At 38.5% G+C, this 19,146-nt stretch overlaps 1 protein-coding gene, 4 long non-coding RNA genes and 1 other non-coding gene across 11 annotated transcripts; 3 read left to right on the forward strand and 3 right to left on the reverse strand.

Annotated features, from left to right (window-relative positions):
• Nucleotides 1-863: 863 nt before the first annotated feature.
• On the forward strand, nt 864-1,428 carry LOC124209310. The gene is made up of 3 exons (XR_006880865.1): nt 864-923; nt 1,135-1,296; nt 1,369-1,428. It is a non-coding gene; the product is annotated as an uncharacterized LOC124209310 (long non-coding RNA).
• Nucleotides 1,429-2,213: 785 nt separating this feature from the next.
• On the reverse strand, nt 2,214-4,185 carry LOC124206148. Of its 2 annotated transcripts, none has more exons than XR_006879588.1 (4): nt 4,065-4,185; nt 3,780-4,004; nt 3,192-3,444; nt 2,214-2,799 (listed from the first exon to the last, which is right to left on the reverse strand). It is a non-coding gene; the product is annotated as an uncharacterized LOC124206148 (long non-coding RNA). The 2 variants fall into 2 exon arrangements; XR_006879593.1 differs by having other exon boundaries at nt 3,780-3,993; nt 4,060-4,185.
• A 266-nt stretch (nt 4,186-4,451) lies between these two features.
• On the forward strand, nt 4,452-9,877 carry LOC124206158. 4 transcript variants are annotated; one of them, XR_006879594.1, is made up of 9 exons: nt 4,452-4,545; nt 4,703-4,793; nt 4,860-5,000; nt 5,069-5,237; nt 5,306-5,654; nt 5,712-6,376; nt 8,915-8,983; nt 9,040-9,308; nt 9,372-9,877. It is a non-coding gene; the product is annotated as an uncharacterized LOC124206158 (long non-coding RNA). The 4 variants fall into 4 exon arrangements; XR_006879595.1 differs by having other exon boundaries at nt 5,306-5,638; XR_006879601.1 differs by having other exon boundaries at nt 5,306-5,544.
• Nucleotides 9,878-10,550: 673 nt separating this feature from the next.
• LOC124208455 lies at nt 10,551-11,263 on the forward strand. The gene is made up of 2 exons (XR_006880442.1): nt 10,551-10,743; nt 10,829-11,263. It is a non-coding gene; the product is annotated as an uncharacterized LOC124208455 (long non-coding RNA).
• Nucleotides 11,217-17,917, reverse strand: LOC124208373 (protein flightless-1-like). Of its 2 annotated transcripts, XM_046606130.1 has the most exons (20): nt 17,640-17,900; nt 17,377-17,487; nt 17,074-17,312; nt 16,625-17,007; nt 16,046-16,558; nt 15,900-15,982; nt 15,760-15,827; nt 15,456-15,702; nt 14,448-14,797; nt 14,138-14,381; nt 13,870-14,074; nt 13,502-13,638; nt 13,162-13,254; nt 12,815-13,096; nt 12,547-12,758; nt 12,358-12,484; nt 12,144-12,248; nt 11,711-11,893; nt 11,538-11,651; nt 11,217-11,473 (listed from the first exon to the last, which is right to left on the reverse strand). In XM_046606130.1, the coding sequence occupies exons 1-20, from the start codon at nt 17,700-17,702 to the stop codon at nt 11,342-11,344; spliced, it is 3,891 nt and encodes a 1,296-aa protein (XP_046462086.1). In that variant the 5' UTR covers nt 17,703-17,900; the 3' UTR covers nt 11,217-11,341. The 2 variants fall into 2 exon arrangements, with proteins under 2 accessions (XP_046462086.1, XP_046462087.1); XM_046606131.1 differs by lacking the exon at nt 12,144-12,248 and having other exon boundaries at nt 17,640-17,917.
• On the reverse strand, nt 13,389-13,460 carry Trnaq-cug. The gene has a single exon. It is a non-coding gene; the product is annotated as a tRNA-Gln (tRNA).
• Nucleotides 17,918-19,146: the final 1,229 nt, after the last annotated feature.

Consider the following 19,146-nt stretch of genomic DNA (forward strand, 5'->3'; position numbering starts at 1 on the left):
CGTGTCGTGTAAGTGTAATCGAAGTGGATATGTGACATGTGCTGTAATTGCGTATTGTAGTTACTCCATCTCTCCATTTTTTCACTCTCCATGTTTTAATTCTCTTAAATGTATTATCATATCGTTCACATTTTATCGATAGATCGTTGTCATGATCACATGAAAATAAATTCTATGCATCAGGAAAATTCTCGATTTTGGCCAAAATCTGGATTTAGTTTAAATTACATCTAATCGACCCCAAATTTCACGTAGATCACGAATATTTGGTTTATTTGGTCGGCAGCTCAATGGTTGAGGCGCTATCGCTTACTTCCGGTATACTTCCGGAAAATTTGCATAAAACTAGCAAGTGAGCTTTGTTCTCTGCACAATTCTAAAGACTCCTTGCCAGCTAAAGCAAACAGAAAAGGTCTTTTTGATTTACTTTTGTGACTTTTGTGACTATCTAAAGCCGGTCCTTCAGATAGTGAGTTTTGGACGTGTCTAATAGATGGCGTGAAGGAATATTGTGTTGTCAAATGGCTTATGGCGTCTCGTCTAAATCTATCTTCAGCTACAGCTATTTTCTTCGAAAGTTACAAATGGACATATAGGTTAATTCGAGTAATTTCGTTTCGGTGATGTGTTCTATTCCGTGTTCATGTTGGATAACCTTAGTGTTTCTCACCAACTTACAGGAGGAAACGTAGCCTACCGTTGACTATTTTGTTCAAAATGTGCCATCGAAATGACACAGGTAACTACCAACACTAGCTTTATTACAGTATTGTTGAAAAACATACAATCTTCTCATCTTTTATTAGGATTCATTATAATTATCTGCTGTAATAAGAATTGGACTTGCTAGATCACCCCATCACGGACAAATCTCTCATTCCATCTTCTAGAGAACCTTGGCTAACTGTTTGGTGGTTTCAAGTGTAAGTTCACTTGTCATGTCAAGGAACTTTCTTTGTTGCAGTTCAAAGTTTTGATCTGCACTCACGTCTATGGTTATAAGACGATTTCAACTGCAGTATACTGATTACTGTTTAATTATTCTTTTAGATAGTTTATTTTCATAGTTTTCAAGTACATTGATGACACAAATTATTAACAGGGTGACTTAATTTTCTTATTTTTTATTTACAGGTTTGAAACTATAGGTTTCTAAATTTGCATGACAGACTTTAAGTAAAGTCATGTTGAAGAAAAAGGACTGACTGACAGTCAACAATGTACACTACCTTGTTTGGTAACCTGTTGGCTGCTTCCCTTGAATCTCCCTTTTTACTTTCTTAAGCTTGATTTGAGGTATTGCTTTCTGTCGCTCAAATATTGTTGAAAAATTATTCTCAAACTAATAAATGTTCATTCTGTCTACAGGGTAACTCCTTCGCTACTTATCATGGACTTCATCCATTGGTGATGCTATAATTCAAGAGAATGCTGTCATTCAAGACTGAAAAATTGTGTAGTTGTTAGATAAAACAAGTGCATGTCTGGGCTCCCTTCTTCTTTGGCCCCATTTCCCTAACTAACCACTAACCAACGCCCGCCGGTGGTCACTCACCCGCTGTGAAACCAGGAGGAGGGGAGGGCTCTGGTCGAACGGGGACTTGGAAGGCGCATGATCCGACGAAAACTTTTAGAGGGTCATGAGTCTAACCCGGAAGCCTAGTATGACAAATCGCTCCCCAGTAAAACTTGCCTCGCACTCTTCTCTCCTCTTCCATTTCCAGGTAATCTCCCTGGATCTACGCCGACACTGCATGTGCGAGTTTTAGCAAGCAATCCGCCACCCAATTTGACAAAAAGTGATAGTTTGTTTTTACGGAAATTTCGTCAGACGGTTACAAAATTTCTAATTCAACAATCTGATGTAGAAATTTGCATCTAGTCTACTGGTGCAAATTGTGATTCTTTAAGCTTGATTATTTAGGAGATGTGTTAAAAAACCCACAATTGCTTTTAACGCATCACCTAAATTAATCAGGCTTACAGAATCGCAATTTGCACCAGTAGACTAGATGCAAATTTCTACATCAGATTGTTGAATTAGAAATTTTGTAACCGTCTGACGAAATTTCCGTGAAAACAAACCATCACTTTTTGTCAAATTGGGTGGCGGATTGCTTGCTAAAAAGCCTCGCACAAAAAAAATTGTCTCGAACCGGACGCTCTGTTTAATGAATTATTTATTTTGTAAGTGTTCCAGAATAAAAAAGAGGTTTTTGTATTACATAGTTGGTTTATTTATTCAACAATTATATATACATATTATAGATATTTTACATTTGTGGGGAAATGGGGGTTTAAGAAATGGGTGTTGGTGGAAGTTATGGGGTTTAAGGAATGGATGTTGGTGGAAGTTATGGGGCTTAAGGAATGGATGTTGGTGGAAGTTATGGGGTTTGAGGAATAGATGTGGTTATATAGGTAGGTATATGGATGTGATAGACAAAGGATTTTATGTCAACCTTATTAGAACAAACCACGACTTCTTCTAGCTAATGAAAATCAATTCCCCCCTCCCCCCAATCTCCTCCTCGCTGGTTTCCCAATCGCGAAGACATGTTTATTATTTGTTCAACGTAAAAATTCCCCGTATTACTATTTTTTCATTCTCAACGTATAAACGGTTAACTTCATAGACGCAAATATCAATTAAAACTGGATGTAACTTTTGTGCACAACACCAGCAGTCCGGCACCAAGGAACAGCAACAGCATAACTCGATGCAAAAAAACTTTCACCAGTATAGGCTGCAACAACATGCATATTGGACAGCAACATCACTGCTACGTAAACATAAACCTATGACCAAAATGAAATTAATGTTTGATCAATGGAAATTTTGTATAAAATTAAAAAAAAATCACTTCAAATGGAGTTCACCCCAATATTCTATGGCAAAACTATCTGATAACTATAGTTTAAACAAAAATTTACATGAAACTAGATTACTCATTTAATTCATTTGAAATTTGTAGTGCTCTGCAGCGAAACAAAAACATTCTTCTACAGTATCTGCCTATCTTGTTAACCAATTCCCCTTAAACAATGCATAACTCAATTTACATATGATCAAAGGAAAGAGCTGTTGACATGATGAAATCCCCAAATGTTAAAATTAAACAATGTAAGCAATTATAGTAGTCCAAGCATGATACTTCCCAAGTTAGAACTTATAATTTTTATCAAATTACCATTTCAAGGAGTCTTCTTGCAGTTCTACTAGATGTCAAACATTTCGGCAACCACAATGCAGCATGATCCAGCGTCAACTCAGATATAGCTGATCCCAGAAGACTTGAAGCATGGGACTCTCCCACACTCCAGGACAACATCAGCACCAAAGACTGCATGCAACAGCTCAATTTATCCACACCTTTCACTGGATGACTGCAACAAATCCATGCGCACATTAGACTGCAACAAAGAAGCGCAGACTTCACCTGGCTATTGAAAAACAAAAGCAAGTTACTAACAAGGAACAATGACGAACGATGTGACATAACAAAACGACAGAAGTATGTTAAACTATACAATCAGAATTACTTGATAAATCTTACAAAGGAATTGGTAGTTGTCAAGTTTTCCAACTTGAAAATAACAAATGTAATCAACATTTCCATAATGGTCTTAACTCATAATTGCAACAGAGAAGCAAAGGGGTCTACTCTCTAGTCATTAACTAAATCTGTAGCAATCAGTTGAATGCAAAATAAAACAAAAACAAAACAAAAAAAACACAAGATTTCCCAAGTTACAACCAATAATATCAATCAAATTACCAATTCAAGAAGTTTTCCTGCAGTTACACTTGGGATAGCACCAGCTCGATAAACTGCATACAGAAGCTGCAACTCAACCATGACTCGATCACACCTTTCACAAGCTGGCTGCAACACAACAAAACCACATTAATGATACTACAGCCATGAAGCTCAGACTTTGTCGTGTTCTAAATTTCTGCAACAGTTGAGCAAAGGGATCTCCATCTCCGACCTGAAAATCAACTAATAAAAGTAAAACCTATTGCATTATTGCAGGGAGATTGATCAACAAAATTACTATACTAGCTCCGAAGTGTTTCTGCACGAGATGAGACGTACAGCTAACAATGGCCGACATTTCGACAAAATGGACAGCAGTTTCGACCCACGTCATCACATTTGGCCAAGTGAAATTATATGCCAGATTACCTGTAAATTCAGACAGAGACGTCAAAGATTAATTAAATTTAAGAAATCCAAACTAGCATTACCAATTACATTTAATGGCTAAAAATGTAGATCGACACCAATCAACTTGGAAGACAGTCAGCGTCTCGGAAAAAAATGGGTGTTACTAAAACGCGAAGCGAAACGGCGGAACGCGAAACTCCTAAAACGCGAAACAGTGGTGCGAAACGGTCCCAAAAGTTTTCGGGACCGTTTCGCAGTTTAGGCGCTAAATGGCTTACTAAAATGCGAAACCGTAGACGCGAAACAGTCGACGTCAGTGCATTGTTAAAAGTAGTCGTCAAAGTGTCGAACTAGAACTAATAAAAAATTGAAAGTAAGTTATTTTTGAATTTATTTATTTCAAGACGAGAATATAATTCAAAAATTTCCGTGTATTTAAAGTTCTTCGTTTCGAGAAGTGCATATTAATGTTCTACACAACAATTATTCATTATGGTTCTTATTATTGATTATGACAATTATGATTCTAGCCTTCTAGGTTATCACTTCTCAGCTTACAGTAATGGCACACTGCCAATGTGTGTAGTTGCATGAGAGTTCATGGTCCTGTTAAAGCACAAAGTAAGTTAAAATATTTCATGCATACTAAAAATTTTACTAATACACACCTTTGCATTGTTTGCATAGCCAAGCCCCACGAGTACTTTTTGGAGGCCAGCTTTCACACATTCTGTGAAACCACTCTTTACATCCCGTACACTCTATGGTGTGCCAAGCCTGTGTTCTTGTGGAATTCAGTGGGTGATAATCTATTCTTCGACAACTGCAGTAAACCCTAACCTTCTTGACTTTTTTTGAATCTGACGTAATCTTTTCTCTCTCCAAATCTGATTTAGGGAATGCTGACATAACTTTACTTAACAGGCATTTTTTCAAATGTTGCCTCATGACGCCCCTGTTATAGATGGACTGTGATGGATCTTCGCCCAATGCTAGAGTTATGGCATTTGCAATCGCATGAAGGCCACAATCATTCGGCAATTGCTGCTGACATCCAACACTTTGGTATTCAAAAGTTTTTCTGTTGGTTCGTAGAAGGGATGAAATACATCCTATTATATGCTCATTGACAGAAGATCCTCCCAAACTATCATAAATGGAAACCGAATCTTCTCCTTTCGATTTGGATGCCACAACCCAATGCCCCTTGCCATCGTGGATTATTTGTATCCATTTTTCACTAGGAGCAGCGGGAAATTCCAGATCCCAGCCGAGAGTCGTATCATATAATCCACCAATATTTGGAAACTGATGTTTGATCAGATTTATGGCTGCATTGATATGGCTTGATTCAAGCCAATACCCCGGAACGGTAATATCTTCGATTTCGGCTTTTGACAAATTCACCTGTTGGTTTGATCTCTGCGACCCACGGGTCTGATAGTGAAAGACCGGAGTCTGAAAATGTAAATAGATAATTAGGTACATGTTTAATATAAAAAATATATTACAGTATTTTAAATAAATTGCCGTTTTTAGATGTTGAACATCATTCGGTGAATTAGCCTGCGACTTGTTGGCCGAAGAATTGGCTGGCGAGCTGGTGATGGAAGAATTGGTTGGCGACAAGATGGCCGATTTGGCTGGTAATTTTGTGGTCGGCGAATTTGCAGAAGAATTGGAACACGAGCTGGCCGGTGATTTAGATGGCGACAAGCTACACGATTTGGCTGGTAATTTTGTGGTTGGCGAATTGGAAGCCAAGCTGGCCGGTGGTTGCGACAAACTAGCCGATTTGGCTGGTAATTTTGTGGTCGGCGAATTTGCAGAAGAATTGGAACACGAGCTGGCCGGTGATTTGGTTGGCGACGAACTAGCCGATGTGGTCGGCGAATTGGAAGCCGAACTGGCCGATGAATTTGGTGGCGGCAATGTTGGCGATTTGGCGGGGGACGAATTTGCTGACGACAATCTGCCCGGTGATTTGGTGACTGAAGACAATATGGCCAATGATTTGGTGGCTGAAGTCAGACTTGCTGTTGAATTTGCTTGCGACTTGGTGGCCGGTGAATTGGCTGTCGTCTTAATGGATGAAGAAAAGCAATCCGGCGCTGAGGTAGCTTTGGAATTTCCTGGCGGTAAGGTGACAAGTTTTGGTAGTGATGTGATTGGCCTGGCTGGTGATTTGGGAGTCCACTTAACAGGTACGATTTTCGGAACATCTTTTTGAGAGTCTTTTTTTATTGTAGATTTACTTGTACTTTTCTTTCTTGGGGGTGATGCGACATTAGCGTAGAACGGATCGTACCCATCCGATGCACATCGGTCTCCATTCAAATCCTCCCAAATAGATTGCGGGTTGGTAACATCATTTGGCCTAGGCCTTTTTCTCCCAGATTTCCTATCCGCCTTCTTTCTAGCATTTCTTCTAAGCTGGGTTACATTTGGTTTTTTTTTTGTAGTAGTGTTTGCAAGGCCACAAGCTAGACGTGCCGCCATAACATGATAGCAAATTTTGGTTTCTGGGCACGAACATGAAGGATACGGAAATATCCTTACATCGCGTGTGGCTGTTGATCCGGTAACGTTGAAAGTTCCGATTCTGTTGAAATTAATATCGATGTGTTTTTTTTCAATAACCCTTAATGCCCGTTCGTACGCGCATGACAAGCTAAAGTCTGATCCTTCTTCCAATTTAATGACTGGGGTGTCGTCCGCTCCCTTGTAATATATTTTAAAAAAAGATCATTTTCTGTAGATTTAAATGAAAATTAAGAAATTACCATCTCGGTTGCTTTTCCAACAGCATCCTTTAAGCTTTTGAAAATTTCTTCCTCGTGTCTTACTTCCGGTAGGAATGGGCAATCCTTTTCCAAGTCGTATAGAGATGTGAAGTCCTGATGCAAGTGGTAATTCCCACGGCCGTATCTACCTCTTAGAATTTCGGAGTAGAAAGAGGCGGAAATTTCCTCTAAAGCTAAAATCATTGTATCCACTGGAGATTCCTTCCAATCAACAAATCGCTTCAATAGCGCATTCATGGATTCAGCCCTATTATTCGTGGCGCTAGTTAGTCCATGTTTTTTGATAACCCACAATCCTATGCGTTGTACATCTTTATGTATAAATTTCCGGAAATAGTTGGCAAATTCCTAAAATTATAATAATAAGAGTAAATATTTACAGGTTAGAAACTTTTATGTATACCTTATTCCATGAGGTACAAAATTCCAGTAGAAGATCGTTGTATTTTTGATTGTCCGACTGAGAAAATAGCTGTCTTATGTCATCGAGATACACACTTACTTCAACGTTTGATCTAAAGCCAAATTTTCTCAGTTGCATCTTGGCATTTTGTAACACATGATTCCAGCATCGGTAGATTTCAATGAGGGGCAGATTTTGAGTCATTGCTGAAATAATGGCCGCTTCTTCGTCGGTTACTATGAATGCATTTTTTGCCTTTGCAAGTCCCGGAAATCTATTTGCCACCTCTCTCCAAAATGCATTGTGAGTTTCCAAATTTTTTCTCTCGTGAAGCATAAACATCAAAGGAACTGTTGGCTTTTTCACAAATTCTGTTTCTTCATAAGACAAAATTGAGACATAAAAATCTCCTAATTTGAACGTGGTATCATAAAATAGACCGATAGGTTCATCTCTCCCTAGAAGCGAAGAGAAAACATCGGCCAGATTGTCGTCCCATCCAATGACGATCAAGTCGGGAAAAGTAATGATGTGTTTAACAAAAGTCCCGTCAACCGCTCTTACGTGAAGGTTGTAAAGGGTGTCCCGGGTCAACTGCAACTTTTGTTTGGCATTTAGAATGGCATTTTGAACTTGTTTTAAATTTCGGGGTCCTTGGGCTGCTTGAACTTTTACGTCACGGGGAATGGTTTCGTTCATTTTACGGTAGATTTTGGAAGGCTTTTCTCCGATCTCCTGCTCCATTTTGCGCAATAAAGAAGGCATTGTAGCGACAAAGGGCCTTTTTTTTAGTTCGTCGGACTTTGAATTTCCATGCGGTAATTTGGAAGAAATAGTTTCGTCCCCCTTATACACTACTAGTACTTTCTGCATCGTTGGGTGATGGAATGTCGTTCTAGTGAATTGTACAGAAAGCAAATCATTACCGTCGTCATCTTTGCCTTCTATCGATTGAAAATAGCGTTTTATGCCGATTGAATTTTCTGATCCCGGCATTAAATATTTAGCAGAACCCCCTTGACGCCAACGAAAACCGTCAGCCCTCCAATCCTCTAATTCAGTGAAATATGTGGTTACTTTTTTAAAGAAATAGAGGAAAGTTAATTTTTACCTTTTTGGCACTCCTCCTTCCATTCGAACACGTAGATAAATCCTCCTTTTGGTTGGAAACACGGGTTAGAAGAAATAATTTTGGAATCTTCAAAAATCTCATTGCTCACTTCAGTTACTAGTGGTTTTAATAATCTATCTCTACGAGCCATTGTGTTCTGGTCAGTGACTAAATCAGGACTAAATTAAAACAGAGCTGCAAATTGAGTGTAACACTGTAACGTAGCAGTAACATTTTCTTACCGTTCCCCTTTTTTTGCGCTCGGCACTGCATCGACAGTCGTGGGAACGTGGAGGATGGGAATCGAGATAGCTTGCGGGAAGATGGGAATGGAAATATGTGACTATTTTTGTCCATTAGTTTTAAATGTTTCTATAAACTGCCTGCTTGGATTTAAATTAATTGTGTTGTTCATATTTAACAGCTGAAAACCAACCCCTATGATTAGCATTGAAATTGATTCTTTGTTTGAGGGAATTGACTTAAACCCTAGGTAACTTATTTTTTCCGTTTTTTTGTAATATTTTCTAACTTTTGACAATGCAATAGCATTACGAGGACTCGATTCAAAGAGTTAAATGGCGATCTTTTCCGCTCTACCATGGAACCTGTCGAGAAAGCCATCCGTGTTCTGTGACACCAATATGGACAGAGCACAAAGCCCAGATTCAAGATATCGTTCTCGTTGGTGGATCAATCCGTATTCCGGAGGTGGAAAAGCTCTTGCAACATTCCTTCAACGGAAAAGAGGTTAAGAAATACATCAATCACGATGAGGCCGTTGCCTACGGTGCGCTGTTCAAACTGCAATTCTTCAGGTAATCTTTATTTATTATTAAATTTCATTGAAACATTCTGATTTATTATAATATTTTAATTAGGGAGTCAAATCTGAGGCTGTCCAAGATCTTCAAAAAATGAATTGAAGTGAAAACTTACAGCGAATTTTGCCATGTTGAACAACTTGATTTATTGCAAGAGACAGAGAGAGAACTTGTGAAGTTGTGATGTTATTGTTGATTTGCTGGTACAAACAACTGATGACAGTGGACTCGAAGACGGTCGGTATTTATAGCAAGAAGGTAAAACCTGCCGGCCATATGGCCAGGGTGAGAAAGCGTAAAGCGGCATACATGCATTCATTGCCTTACTCATTATCAAAATCATTAACGGCGAATTATCTTGTGTAGAATTGATGCGCAAATAGCTATACCGACCAGTTTAATATCAGAAACTATATGTCTGTAATTATTGACTTTGTACTAAAATATGTATGAAACAAACAGAACTTGTTACCAAGCCCATCTTTGTTATTCGGTATTTATGTATATTTGTTATTCAATTACTCTTTGAATCTGTTCATACTACAATAAACGGTGGAATTCAAGATGTTCATTTCAATTATTTAAATTAAACAATAGTATCATTTTTAAATTTCAAAAGTAAAATATTTCGCAAGTAGTTTCGCAATTAAGGATGCCCTTGGGCGTTCAGAAATTAAAAAACCGGAAATTTTTTATATTTCAAAAATCAAAGGTTTCGCAAATGGTTTCGCACTTTAGGATGCCCTTAGGCCATTGGACCCGCGAAACGGTCCCCAATTTTTGGGACCGTTTCGCACCACTGTTTCGCGTTTTAGGAGTTTCGCGTTCCGCCGTTTCGCTTCGCGTTTTAGTAACACCCGAAAAAAATGACAAATGTTTCTTCCTCATGAAGACACTCGCGCCACCTGGCGGATGGGGTCAATCCGCCGTTATGGCGACCGTAAAACTCCACCGACAATAGAAGTATAGAACCCCAATATTTTAAATAATTTAAAAAAAATTCTTTGTATGCGACAGTAAAACTCCAAAGACATAAGATGATAAGAACTCCTTTTTTTAAAAATATTATTTAAAAAAACCGACAATAGAACTCCAGTTAGTCCAGTGCCCGACAGTAGAACTCCACTACGCGACATTAGAACTCCAATAAATTCTTTAATTATTTTCATGTTCGAGTGTTCGACAGTAGAACTCTATTGAATTTTAAATATTTTAAATGTCCGACTATGGGCCTATTGCAGAGAAAATTTCCGCGTTTTGGGGCAGGAAAAGGGAATTTTTGTATGTAGTTCTATATTTGACCGCTAGATGGTGTTGTGGCGAAAGTTTTCTTTTGTTTTTTAATATTTTTTTATGACACTTTCGGCGTGCCATAGAAAACACTTAAACAAGTCGGTGATTTTCGTTAGTTGGAAATAATCCTATCGCGGTAAACAAAACTTAGATTATAAACCAGTGTTGCGGACGTTTACTTCCTGAAACATACATTTTTAACGTATCTATTCATATTTTAGACCTTGTTCGCCCCAGTGTCTTGCAAGAATACACACCCAAATCGGATCAATACGAGAACGTGAAAATGGCTGCAACTGGCCTTCGAAAACTTCTGAATTTTTCGGCGAATACCATTTTGGTTCGAAATAGAATTCAAGTCAGAAATATTGTTACTACTGAGACTGGATCAATCCTTGAAGCACCTCAAAAAAAAGGAATACTGGGATTTGCTGGAGTGGCAGTTGCAGTTACCACAGGAATAACCATTGGTTCACTTATCAGTAAAGATGTGGCCAGCTTTCTGGAAGAAAATGACCTTTTTGTTCCATCTGATGATGACGATGATTAACAAAATTCAATATGTTCAATGTCCTTGATTGTTAGCAAAAAAAAGTTACACAAATAGTATTAACTCACACAAGTTTGTTTAGTACATTTCACATTTTTATCAGTTACATGTTTGTTGCAATAATATTATTGTAATTAAAAGCAAAACCTATACACTTAAGCAAAAGCACGCTATGCTTACAAAATCAAACAGGGAGTTTCCAGGTTGACCAGCCATGGAAGCACTTAGTGAAGCGTTTAGTCTCTTTGAATTTCAGGGTTAGAAACAACTGTCGCGGTCGTTGAGGTTGTTGGACTCGTAAATGTTGCATGTACACCTAAAACAATAATCTCGGTAAGTAACAAATTGGATTGAATTACAATGTTTGTTGAGTATATTACTTGTACTGCTTTGTAAGTAAGTTTGACCTCCACTTCAGAACTTCTTGAACCAAGCCAGAGGAATACTTGATCACCATTATCTAACAGCATGTTATCTTCATCTGCTAGATCATCCTATAGATTGAATTTAAAGTTTATACATTATTCCTTAAAAAAAAAATCATTAAAAATACCTGACAAAAGTCTGAGCACTTTTCTGAGACAGCAAAATAGCCTCGTTCGTTGGAACATCGAAAAAGTCTGGCGTAGTCAAGAAAATCGGCTTGTGTGTCGTACGGTCTGCGCTCTCCCAAACCAACCCAGAAGAAATTATCGGGTTCCTCACCTTCATTTAGCACCTGCAGACTAAATCTTTCCTAAAGGACAAAATTTTGGTATTATTAGCCGATTTAAAATAATGTAGGGCACTTGTGTGCAAAATTTTCAACTAGCTAGCATGCGTATCATTCCATTAATATTTTGACCAGTTAACCACGATGGCCGATTTAATCCATGCAGTCGAGAATCATTGTTGCTGTGAAGCGTTGGCGGTCCTAAAAAGTTCTATAACCTAATAACAAGCCACGCGACACGATTCAAGCGGGGTGGAAGTATTTTTGTCTTTACACTCGTCTGGGATTGAATGGTGAGATGACGGTGGCTGTCAGATCGAGATTTCCCCAAAGTATCAAGCGTAAGTCGACCCATCACGATTTGGTCCCCTGCATTTTTCTAAAGCTCGTCCAAATTAATCACAAGGTTCTTTCACTCAATACACAAAGAGCGACTCCTTTTGTTCCGACTTGAAAAACTGATAACGGTAATTTTGAATTCTTCTTACCCCATCATACATCTCCCGTGCTATCTCTTCCGTAATCCGAGCCTCTTCCGGATCAGCTCTATTTCCAACCCAAACGTAGACAATTCCACTGCGATCCTCTTTATCAAAAGGCACTTTCAAAATGTAGCTATAAAATATTTAGAAAGAAAAAAATATATAAAGCAATTAACAAATATGATTGCGTAATACCAAAAACACGAATTTAAAAGTGATGAATCCGCTTGAATTTGTATGCATCTAGTGCAAAGGGTAGAACCAGAGCTACGGATCTGGAAAAACTCTGTAGGAGCAGTCCAGTCATCTCCTTTGACTGGTTTCCGTTTGCCTCGATGAATAACAAATTTGCGATGAAAATGAGCCAAAAACTTTAAGTTCTCCTGCTGTTGTCTCGTTCGTACCACCTAACAAAACAATAATTTTAAGACAAGTAATTCGACTAAAGTCATGGTTTAAATACCTCTAGCTTGGTACCAAAGAGAGATTCAAACTTTTTCTGCAAACTGAACGTAAACGTGAGCCATCCCATATCAGAAGCGTCCCTTCCCTGCCAAAAATAAACGACACACTGAAAGTCATCCTGAGGATCGTCGTCATCATTTTTCGCATCTGGATCCGCATCGGTTGCAGGAATCCAATATCGACAGAGAAAGACATAGCAATCCCCACTGTAGAAATGCCCAATGTCTTCCTCTGGTAATCGAACAAACTTCTTATTTTCCAAGACAAATGCTTCCATGGCCTAAAAAAAACATTAAAATGATTTTAAAATACTATGAGTTTACAACATTATTTATGTAACGGTACCTCAAGGTCTTCATTCCAATCGTCTGATAGTTGTTGTGCCTCAGTTGCCGACATAGGCGGTTGCCGCGGGGTAAATAAGGCCGAAATATCTACCTGAAATTTTGAAAAATATCACATTTTAGTTTGAATATCAAACAAAAAATGCTTTTAATATTCAATTTTACGAAATAAGAATCTACTTTTGATAAAACAACACTACAGCAAAGAAAAAATAAGGAAAAAAGACGAGGTCCCACCGAGATTTGAACTCGGATTGCCAGATTCAGAGTCTGGAGTGCTAACCATTACACCATGGGACCTTGTACTCTTTACGCTAGTAAGGGTATAGAACAAGCTTCACCTTTGTCTGCTGTTCTGACGCCCATTTTCCCAGGTCAGCACCAGTTTTACGTACAGAGTCAGCGGTTCGAGTAAAATCAACAGCGATGACATCATTCCAGCCTGCAAATTTCGTCTTGAAAATCATGGGCTCAGTACCTATGAATTAAAAAGGACGTCACTGTTAGAGTTTGAATATTACAAAAATATATTAGAAAGCACCCCTGCGTCTTTATACTAATGCAGATTTTGATTTTCTTAAAATAAAATGGGGATAACAACTCATAGTTTTTTAGTTATTAAACATTGTAACCTTCAATTTAAATGAGCGGGCGATCTCGTTTAGAGGTGAAGGAAATATGAAAATATTGATCGAAAGACATAAATTACCTTCAGAAATTTTAGTCACGACAGCAAAAGCGGGGCGTGTGATGAGGGCGGTTAATTCATGTGCCAGCTTCAGTGCGGCTGCTCGGACAAGGCGAGTAGACTGCTTTCCAATCCAGATAAAAACCTCACCCAAGCAATCAATCAAATAGACACCGTTCGTTTCAAGTAACTTGTGTTCTAGTTTTCCTCGAGTTGTTAGCTCGACCTAGGAGAATGTTTAAATTCGTTGATAATTCAATTTAAACAGAGAGATCCATTAAATATTTACCTGGGGTAATTCCAAATATCCCATTCCAAGCCCGACTCGATATAACTTCGCAGCAAACGGAACAAAGTCTTGCGTTACATGTTCACGGATGATCTCTGGTCGATAAATTTCATCGGAATCAGATTCTGATGACATAACATCCCACCAGTCATCAGTCTCTTTGCTCTGGGCGCAGACTATAATATCAGCGGTTCCTTTACGTTCCTCTTTGTTGATCTTCTCCGCGAGTAAGCGTGTTTTAGACCTGGCAGGAACAAGTTAAACATGTTAGTTGGTTCATTCATTGCACTTTCCGACTGTTTGAATAAACCTGAGAGTATTCTTAGATTTCAGTCCTGTCCAGATAAACATCTTTTTGCCAGCATCTAGAAGGAAGACATGGCGAGGATCAAGCTCATCAGCATGGACTGCAACGGGTTCAAGATGAATTGACGGGCCGGCAGCGTGTATTCTGTACAACCGTGGAGGTAACTCCATCTCATCAACAGTGAAGAAGCCGGAAGCAGTACGGCAACCTTCTAGATAGACGAGATCACCATCAATCATGGCAATAAATTCAGGTGACTCGTCCGCCTGTTCCTCTCGGATTGTTCGGCATTGCGCCCCGAGAAAATTTCGCAGATTAACTGCGTGAATGGCTGCGCACGCCTTTTTGTCCAACTGAAAAATACAATCGCAATCACTACATTAGATTCGGACTACATCATGCTACTCATCCAGCTGCTGATAAGATAAATGGCGATGTTGGCATAATGCTAAGATACGAACAGTAGCATTGTCATGAAAAACGCACATTTGTTGACACAGCACAGGCACCGAGAGTTTCAATTTTCAAATTTGCGATGCTCGGAAAACATTTAAGGGAGGTTTGACTTACTGCCAACAACACTTTGAAAATAGGGGAAAAAACACTGGGGGAGAAGCAAACAAACGACCTAACCAAAATAAACTAACAAACAGCGTACTCGTTGGCATCTCTCCAATTGCTGATACAAGGGAAAGAAATAAACAGCAATGCGGAAATTTGTGACAAAAAAAGTTGCACAGATGGTTGGTCACGCACGTCATCATCGTTCATAGTTGTGAGTTCCGCAACAAAAAATTATTCCATAATCCATTTTTCTCGTTGTCAATCGGAATCAATCTTCTACAAATAACTAGACTCACTCCTATAGCAGACAGCCTACAACAGCTAGGCATCTTGGCAAAAACATGCTAGTAATTATGCTGCGTACAATTTTCACTTTTCACTAACGTAACATAACTCATCTTTTCATTTAAATCGAATTACCTTAAAAGAAAGTTACTATAACCTTACCGTGGCTTTTTCTCCGATCCAAAAGGATATCTTCCAATTGAGAGAACCACTCTCGTCAATAAACGTTTTCAATACGATGTAACAATCGGCCTCGTAGAACTTTCCGTGGACGGATTCATCGACTTGACAAGGAAGAAAATTTTCAATTTCCCAAATAGTCAATCCTGGAATTTGCCCGACATCTTCCTCAAAAAACTCGGAATAATCAAGCGTCGGTTTTTCCAAAGACTCCACCCATTTCCTTGGTCTGAATTGAGAAACAATATAACTATTTGAGCATTTTTTAAACTATTCAATTAGTTACTTTAGAGATTCGGCTTTTAATTCTTCTATCGTCTTATGATTCTTATCCTTGGCGACGTCTTTTAGACCCTAAAAAATAAACGCCCAATCCATGAAAATTAACGAAACAGTAACTTTTTTGCAATAATTCAGCAGTAATACTTTAAGAATCTTTGCTTGGTCTTGATCTGCTTCTTCTTGTTGATGTTTCCCACGACGTCCTCGTTTACGGACATTATCTTTATCTGACAAGACAATAAACAAATATTATCAACCACAGAAGCATTTTGTTTGACAATTTCATTTACCAAGTGACGTATTGCTTTCTGCGTCTAAGGAAGATTGTTTCGAAAGTGTCCCTGATTCTTGAGGAGTTGACAACGCTACTGTTCCTGCAGCACTGGCCAGCCTCAGTTGATGTTGTAAAGAAAAATCGATGTTGTAATATGCATTAGCCAAGGCGTGGGGATTGGGTTTAGGTGGGGCTTTAAAATCAGGGTTGCCTCTGGTTTCTATTAGTTCCAATTTAGGAAGATACTGAATTCCTTTGGGTAAATATCGTAGTCGATTGTTAATGAGGATGAGTTTTTTCAAATTGAGACATTTCAGAAACGTATCGGGGATTGTCTCCAACTTGTTATCTGATGCGGAAAATATTTCAAGGGCAGGTAAGCGACCTAGGTCTGCGGGTAAGCCTTCACTTTCTAAATTATTTGAATCAACAAACAACCGACGGAGACACGGTAATAAACAAATAGAGGGCGGTAACGATCGCAACTGGTTTCGGCTTAAATTCACTGTTTCAAGTTTGGACCACAAATCTAAAAAAAATAAAAAGATATTAGTCACTTCTGTAATCCATACGTATTCAATTTTGAAATACTTACCAATGGCTGAATGTAGTTCTGTCATGATGTTATTGCTCATATTGAGCCTTCTCAATGTTGGAAGTACAAAAAGTCCATCGGGTATTCTAGAAAGACCGTTTTGTGACAAGTCCACTTCACCCACATCGAGCAATGCTTCCAGAGACGACGGGATGTTTAAAACACTCCTTTGAGTATCCCGAACCTGCAGGCTTCTCAAGGCTGTTAACGAAGGTAGTTGTCTCATTTGATAATTTGCCATGGGGTTCCCATTCAGGATCAAAGTTTGTAAGTTAACTAATCTTCTAGTTTGAGGAGGTAGAGTTTCAAGGCGGTTATGGCTCAAATCCAAGAACAGCAGGTCGGTCAACTGAACAAAGAGTTGGCTTGGTATTGCTTCAATACTGCAAGAGAGAAATTGGCACTAACAAATCAGAAAATTTGTAATAATGTTTGGCATTTTAAAATACTTATTGTGGCTGAGGTTAAGGACTAGTAGAGATTTAGCTCTTTCTAATCCATCTGGGACTTGTCTCAGGTTATTGTGACTAAGGTCGAGAGTTGTAAGTTCTTCCACTTGAAAGATATCTTGTGGTAAACTGGAACTCCTCAAGCAGTTATAACGAAGGTTAAGGGAGCGAAGGCAGGGAAGGGTAGTCACTTCACCATATACTTTGTCAATTTTGTTTCTCTTCAAGCTTAAATGTTCCTACATTCCAAAACATGAATGAATATAAAAAATTTGATCAACTTTAAAACAAAGAAGAACTTACTAATTTCTGAAGCTTCCCTAGCTCTTCAGGGGCTTCTGTTAAACCAGTCTGGTCAAGTTTAAGCCACCGTAGGCCAACCATATCGCCAATAGTTTCAGGAAAATTCCCATTCTGTTGACAGAAGGCGAAAACAAATGTTAGACATTCGGCCGTATTCCAATGAAAGTACGCATAGGAAAATCACGAAAATTGTTTTAAACTGTGCACAGACATGTTAAATTTGACAGAAGACTGCGAGAATGAATTTTATTTGATAAGTTTACCTTGAAATCATAATTACTGCAATCTATCCCGCGCACAAACGGCAAAACAGAGGAGGCGGCCATTTCGATTGCAGACGACAAAAATTGCTCAAAACTGAAAAACTCTGCTCAACTTCAAACCTTAAAAAAATATGGGGAAGGCGAAACCGCAAAACGGCCGAGTGTTTTTTTCTAGTTTATTGTATATTAAGCTCAATTTAGTTGATTTTAGAATTCGTATGTAAAGCAATATATGAATTCTAAACCAGAGAGTACTGGAAATTTTTAAAAATAAAGTAGCTCATTGTTGTTGTCGTTATTTCTATAAATCGATTAATAACTACAATCGATTACATATGCATTTAAACGATCGATATTTTGTGATTTATATTCCCGAACCAACAACGCATGCTCATCATGAGCGAGAAGGACGTTATCCAGGATAACTTGTAGGTTGCGGCCTCAAAAAGAATCTCGCTGCAGTCTTTCGGGAGTATCACGTGCACAAAGTCGTCAACAACAAAGCTCTTTCCCGACTGACTACAGCCACACGAATTCGGCATTGCTTCAACCATCCATCTATTAAAAACTAATTTCTTGGTACTCTATTCGGCGGCAAAAGACATTTGGTAAGTTACAATGTATTATTTATATTTATTAAACCAAGAATTTGATAATTTCTTCCATAAAAAGTCCTTTGTTGTCTCAACATCTATCCAAGCCTAAACCATTGTGGAAGCGCATGCGCATGTATATAGATGAGATTCAACGCGATTTCGCCTCTTCCTATTTTGATAAAACATCCATTGCCAGTTAAAATTCACCGCCCATGCTAATAGCACACCCTCCATAAGTTACATAATAAGGGTACCGACTTTGGTCGGATCGATGATAGCACGTGAGTTATTAGTCAGGCTCAAGATTGTGCGAAATAAAGTAAATAAATTAAAACGGGTCACGTCCAAAAGCGAGTAATTTTGCTCTGTACAGTAATCATTTTTCAATCAACAGCATTACAATTTCTCGTCCTATATTACATTAAAAATTCTAGTTTAGGAAAAGGTTCACGTGACCTTGTGTACAATACGATTCTATACGTGTGACGTTGTTTATTTTGAGTGTTGCTTCATCCGGCCACTTGATCCACCCTAGCCTAACAAATACAATAACCTGATCGTGTCTGACAAACAGTACAGTATTAGTAATAGTAGTGGTGGTGCACTGACCGCACAAGTTTCTTCACGAAATAAAAGGCTTTGGTTATTCGAGAATAATTTAGTAAGTCCACTAAGAATAATACTTGTTTGTCCAGAATAATAATGTATACGTATCAACTGCCTTGAGTGACGCAATCCTTTGTCTCAATGCTATAGGGTGAATGTTCTTTAGTGACTTTGTCTGCTGTGGAATGAAAGATTATCGCTCGTCCATTCATTTGGTACAAACAAAATAATTTACAGCTTGATAAGACGCTGGATCAAGCGGGACTCTGGAATCAGACATTGAAATCACAGTAGTGCATAGGCTT

This window comes from Daphnia pulex, chromosome 2 (genome assembly GCF_021134715.1).
Source record: "Daphnia pulex isolate KAP4 chromosome 2, ASM2113471v1".
In the NCBI taxonomy this organism is placed as follows: domain Eukaryota; kingdom Metazoa; phylum Arthropoda; class Branchiopoda; order Diplostraca; family Daphniidae; genus Daphnia; species Daphnia pulex.

Excerpts from the sequence above, each read along its gene's own strand:
- LOC124208373 (XM_046606130.1), bottom strand. The coding sequence starts at position 17,702 with ATGGCCGCCTCCTCTGTTTTGCCGTTTGTGCGCGGGATAGATTGCAGT. Across the intron at positions 15,983-16,045 it reads AGAAAGCAATACGTCACTTG|ATAAAGATAATGTCCGTAAA; the intron begins GTAAATGAAATT and ends TTGTCTTGTCAG. Across the intron at positions 13,255-13,501 it reads CGTCAGAACAGCAGACAAAG|GTAGATATTTCGGCCTTATT; the intron begins GTGAAGCTTGTT and ends TCAAAATTTCAG.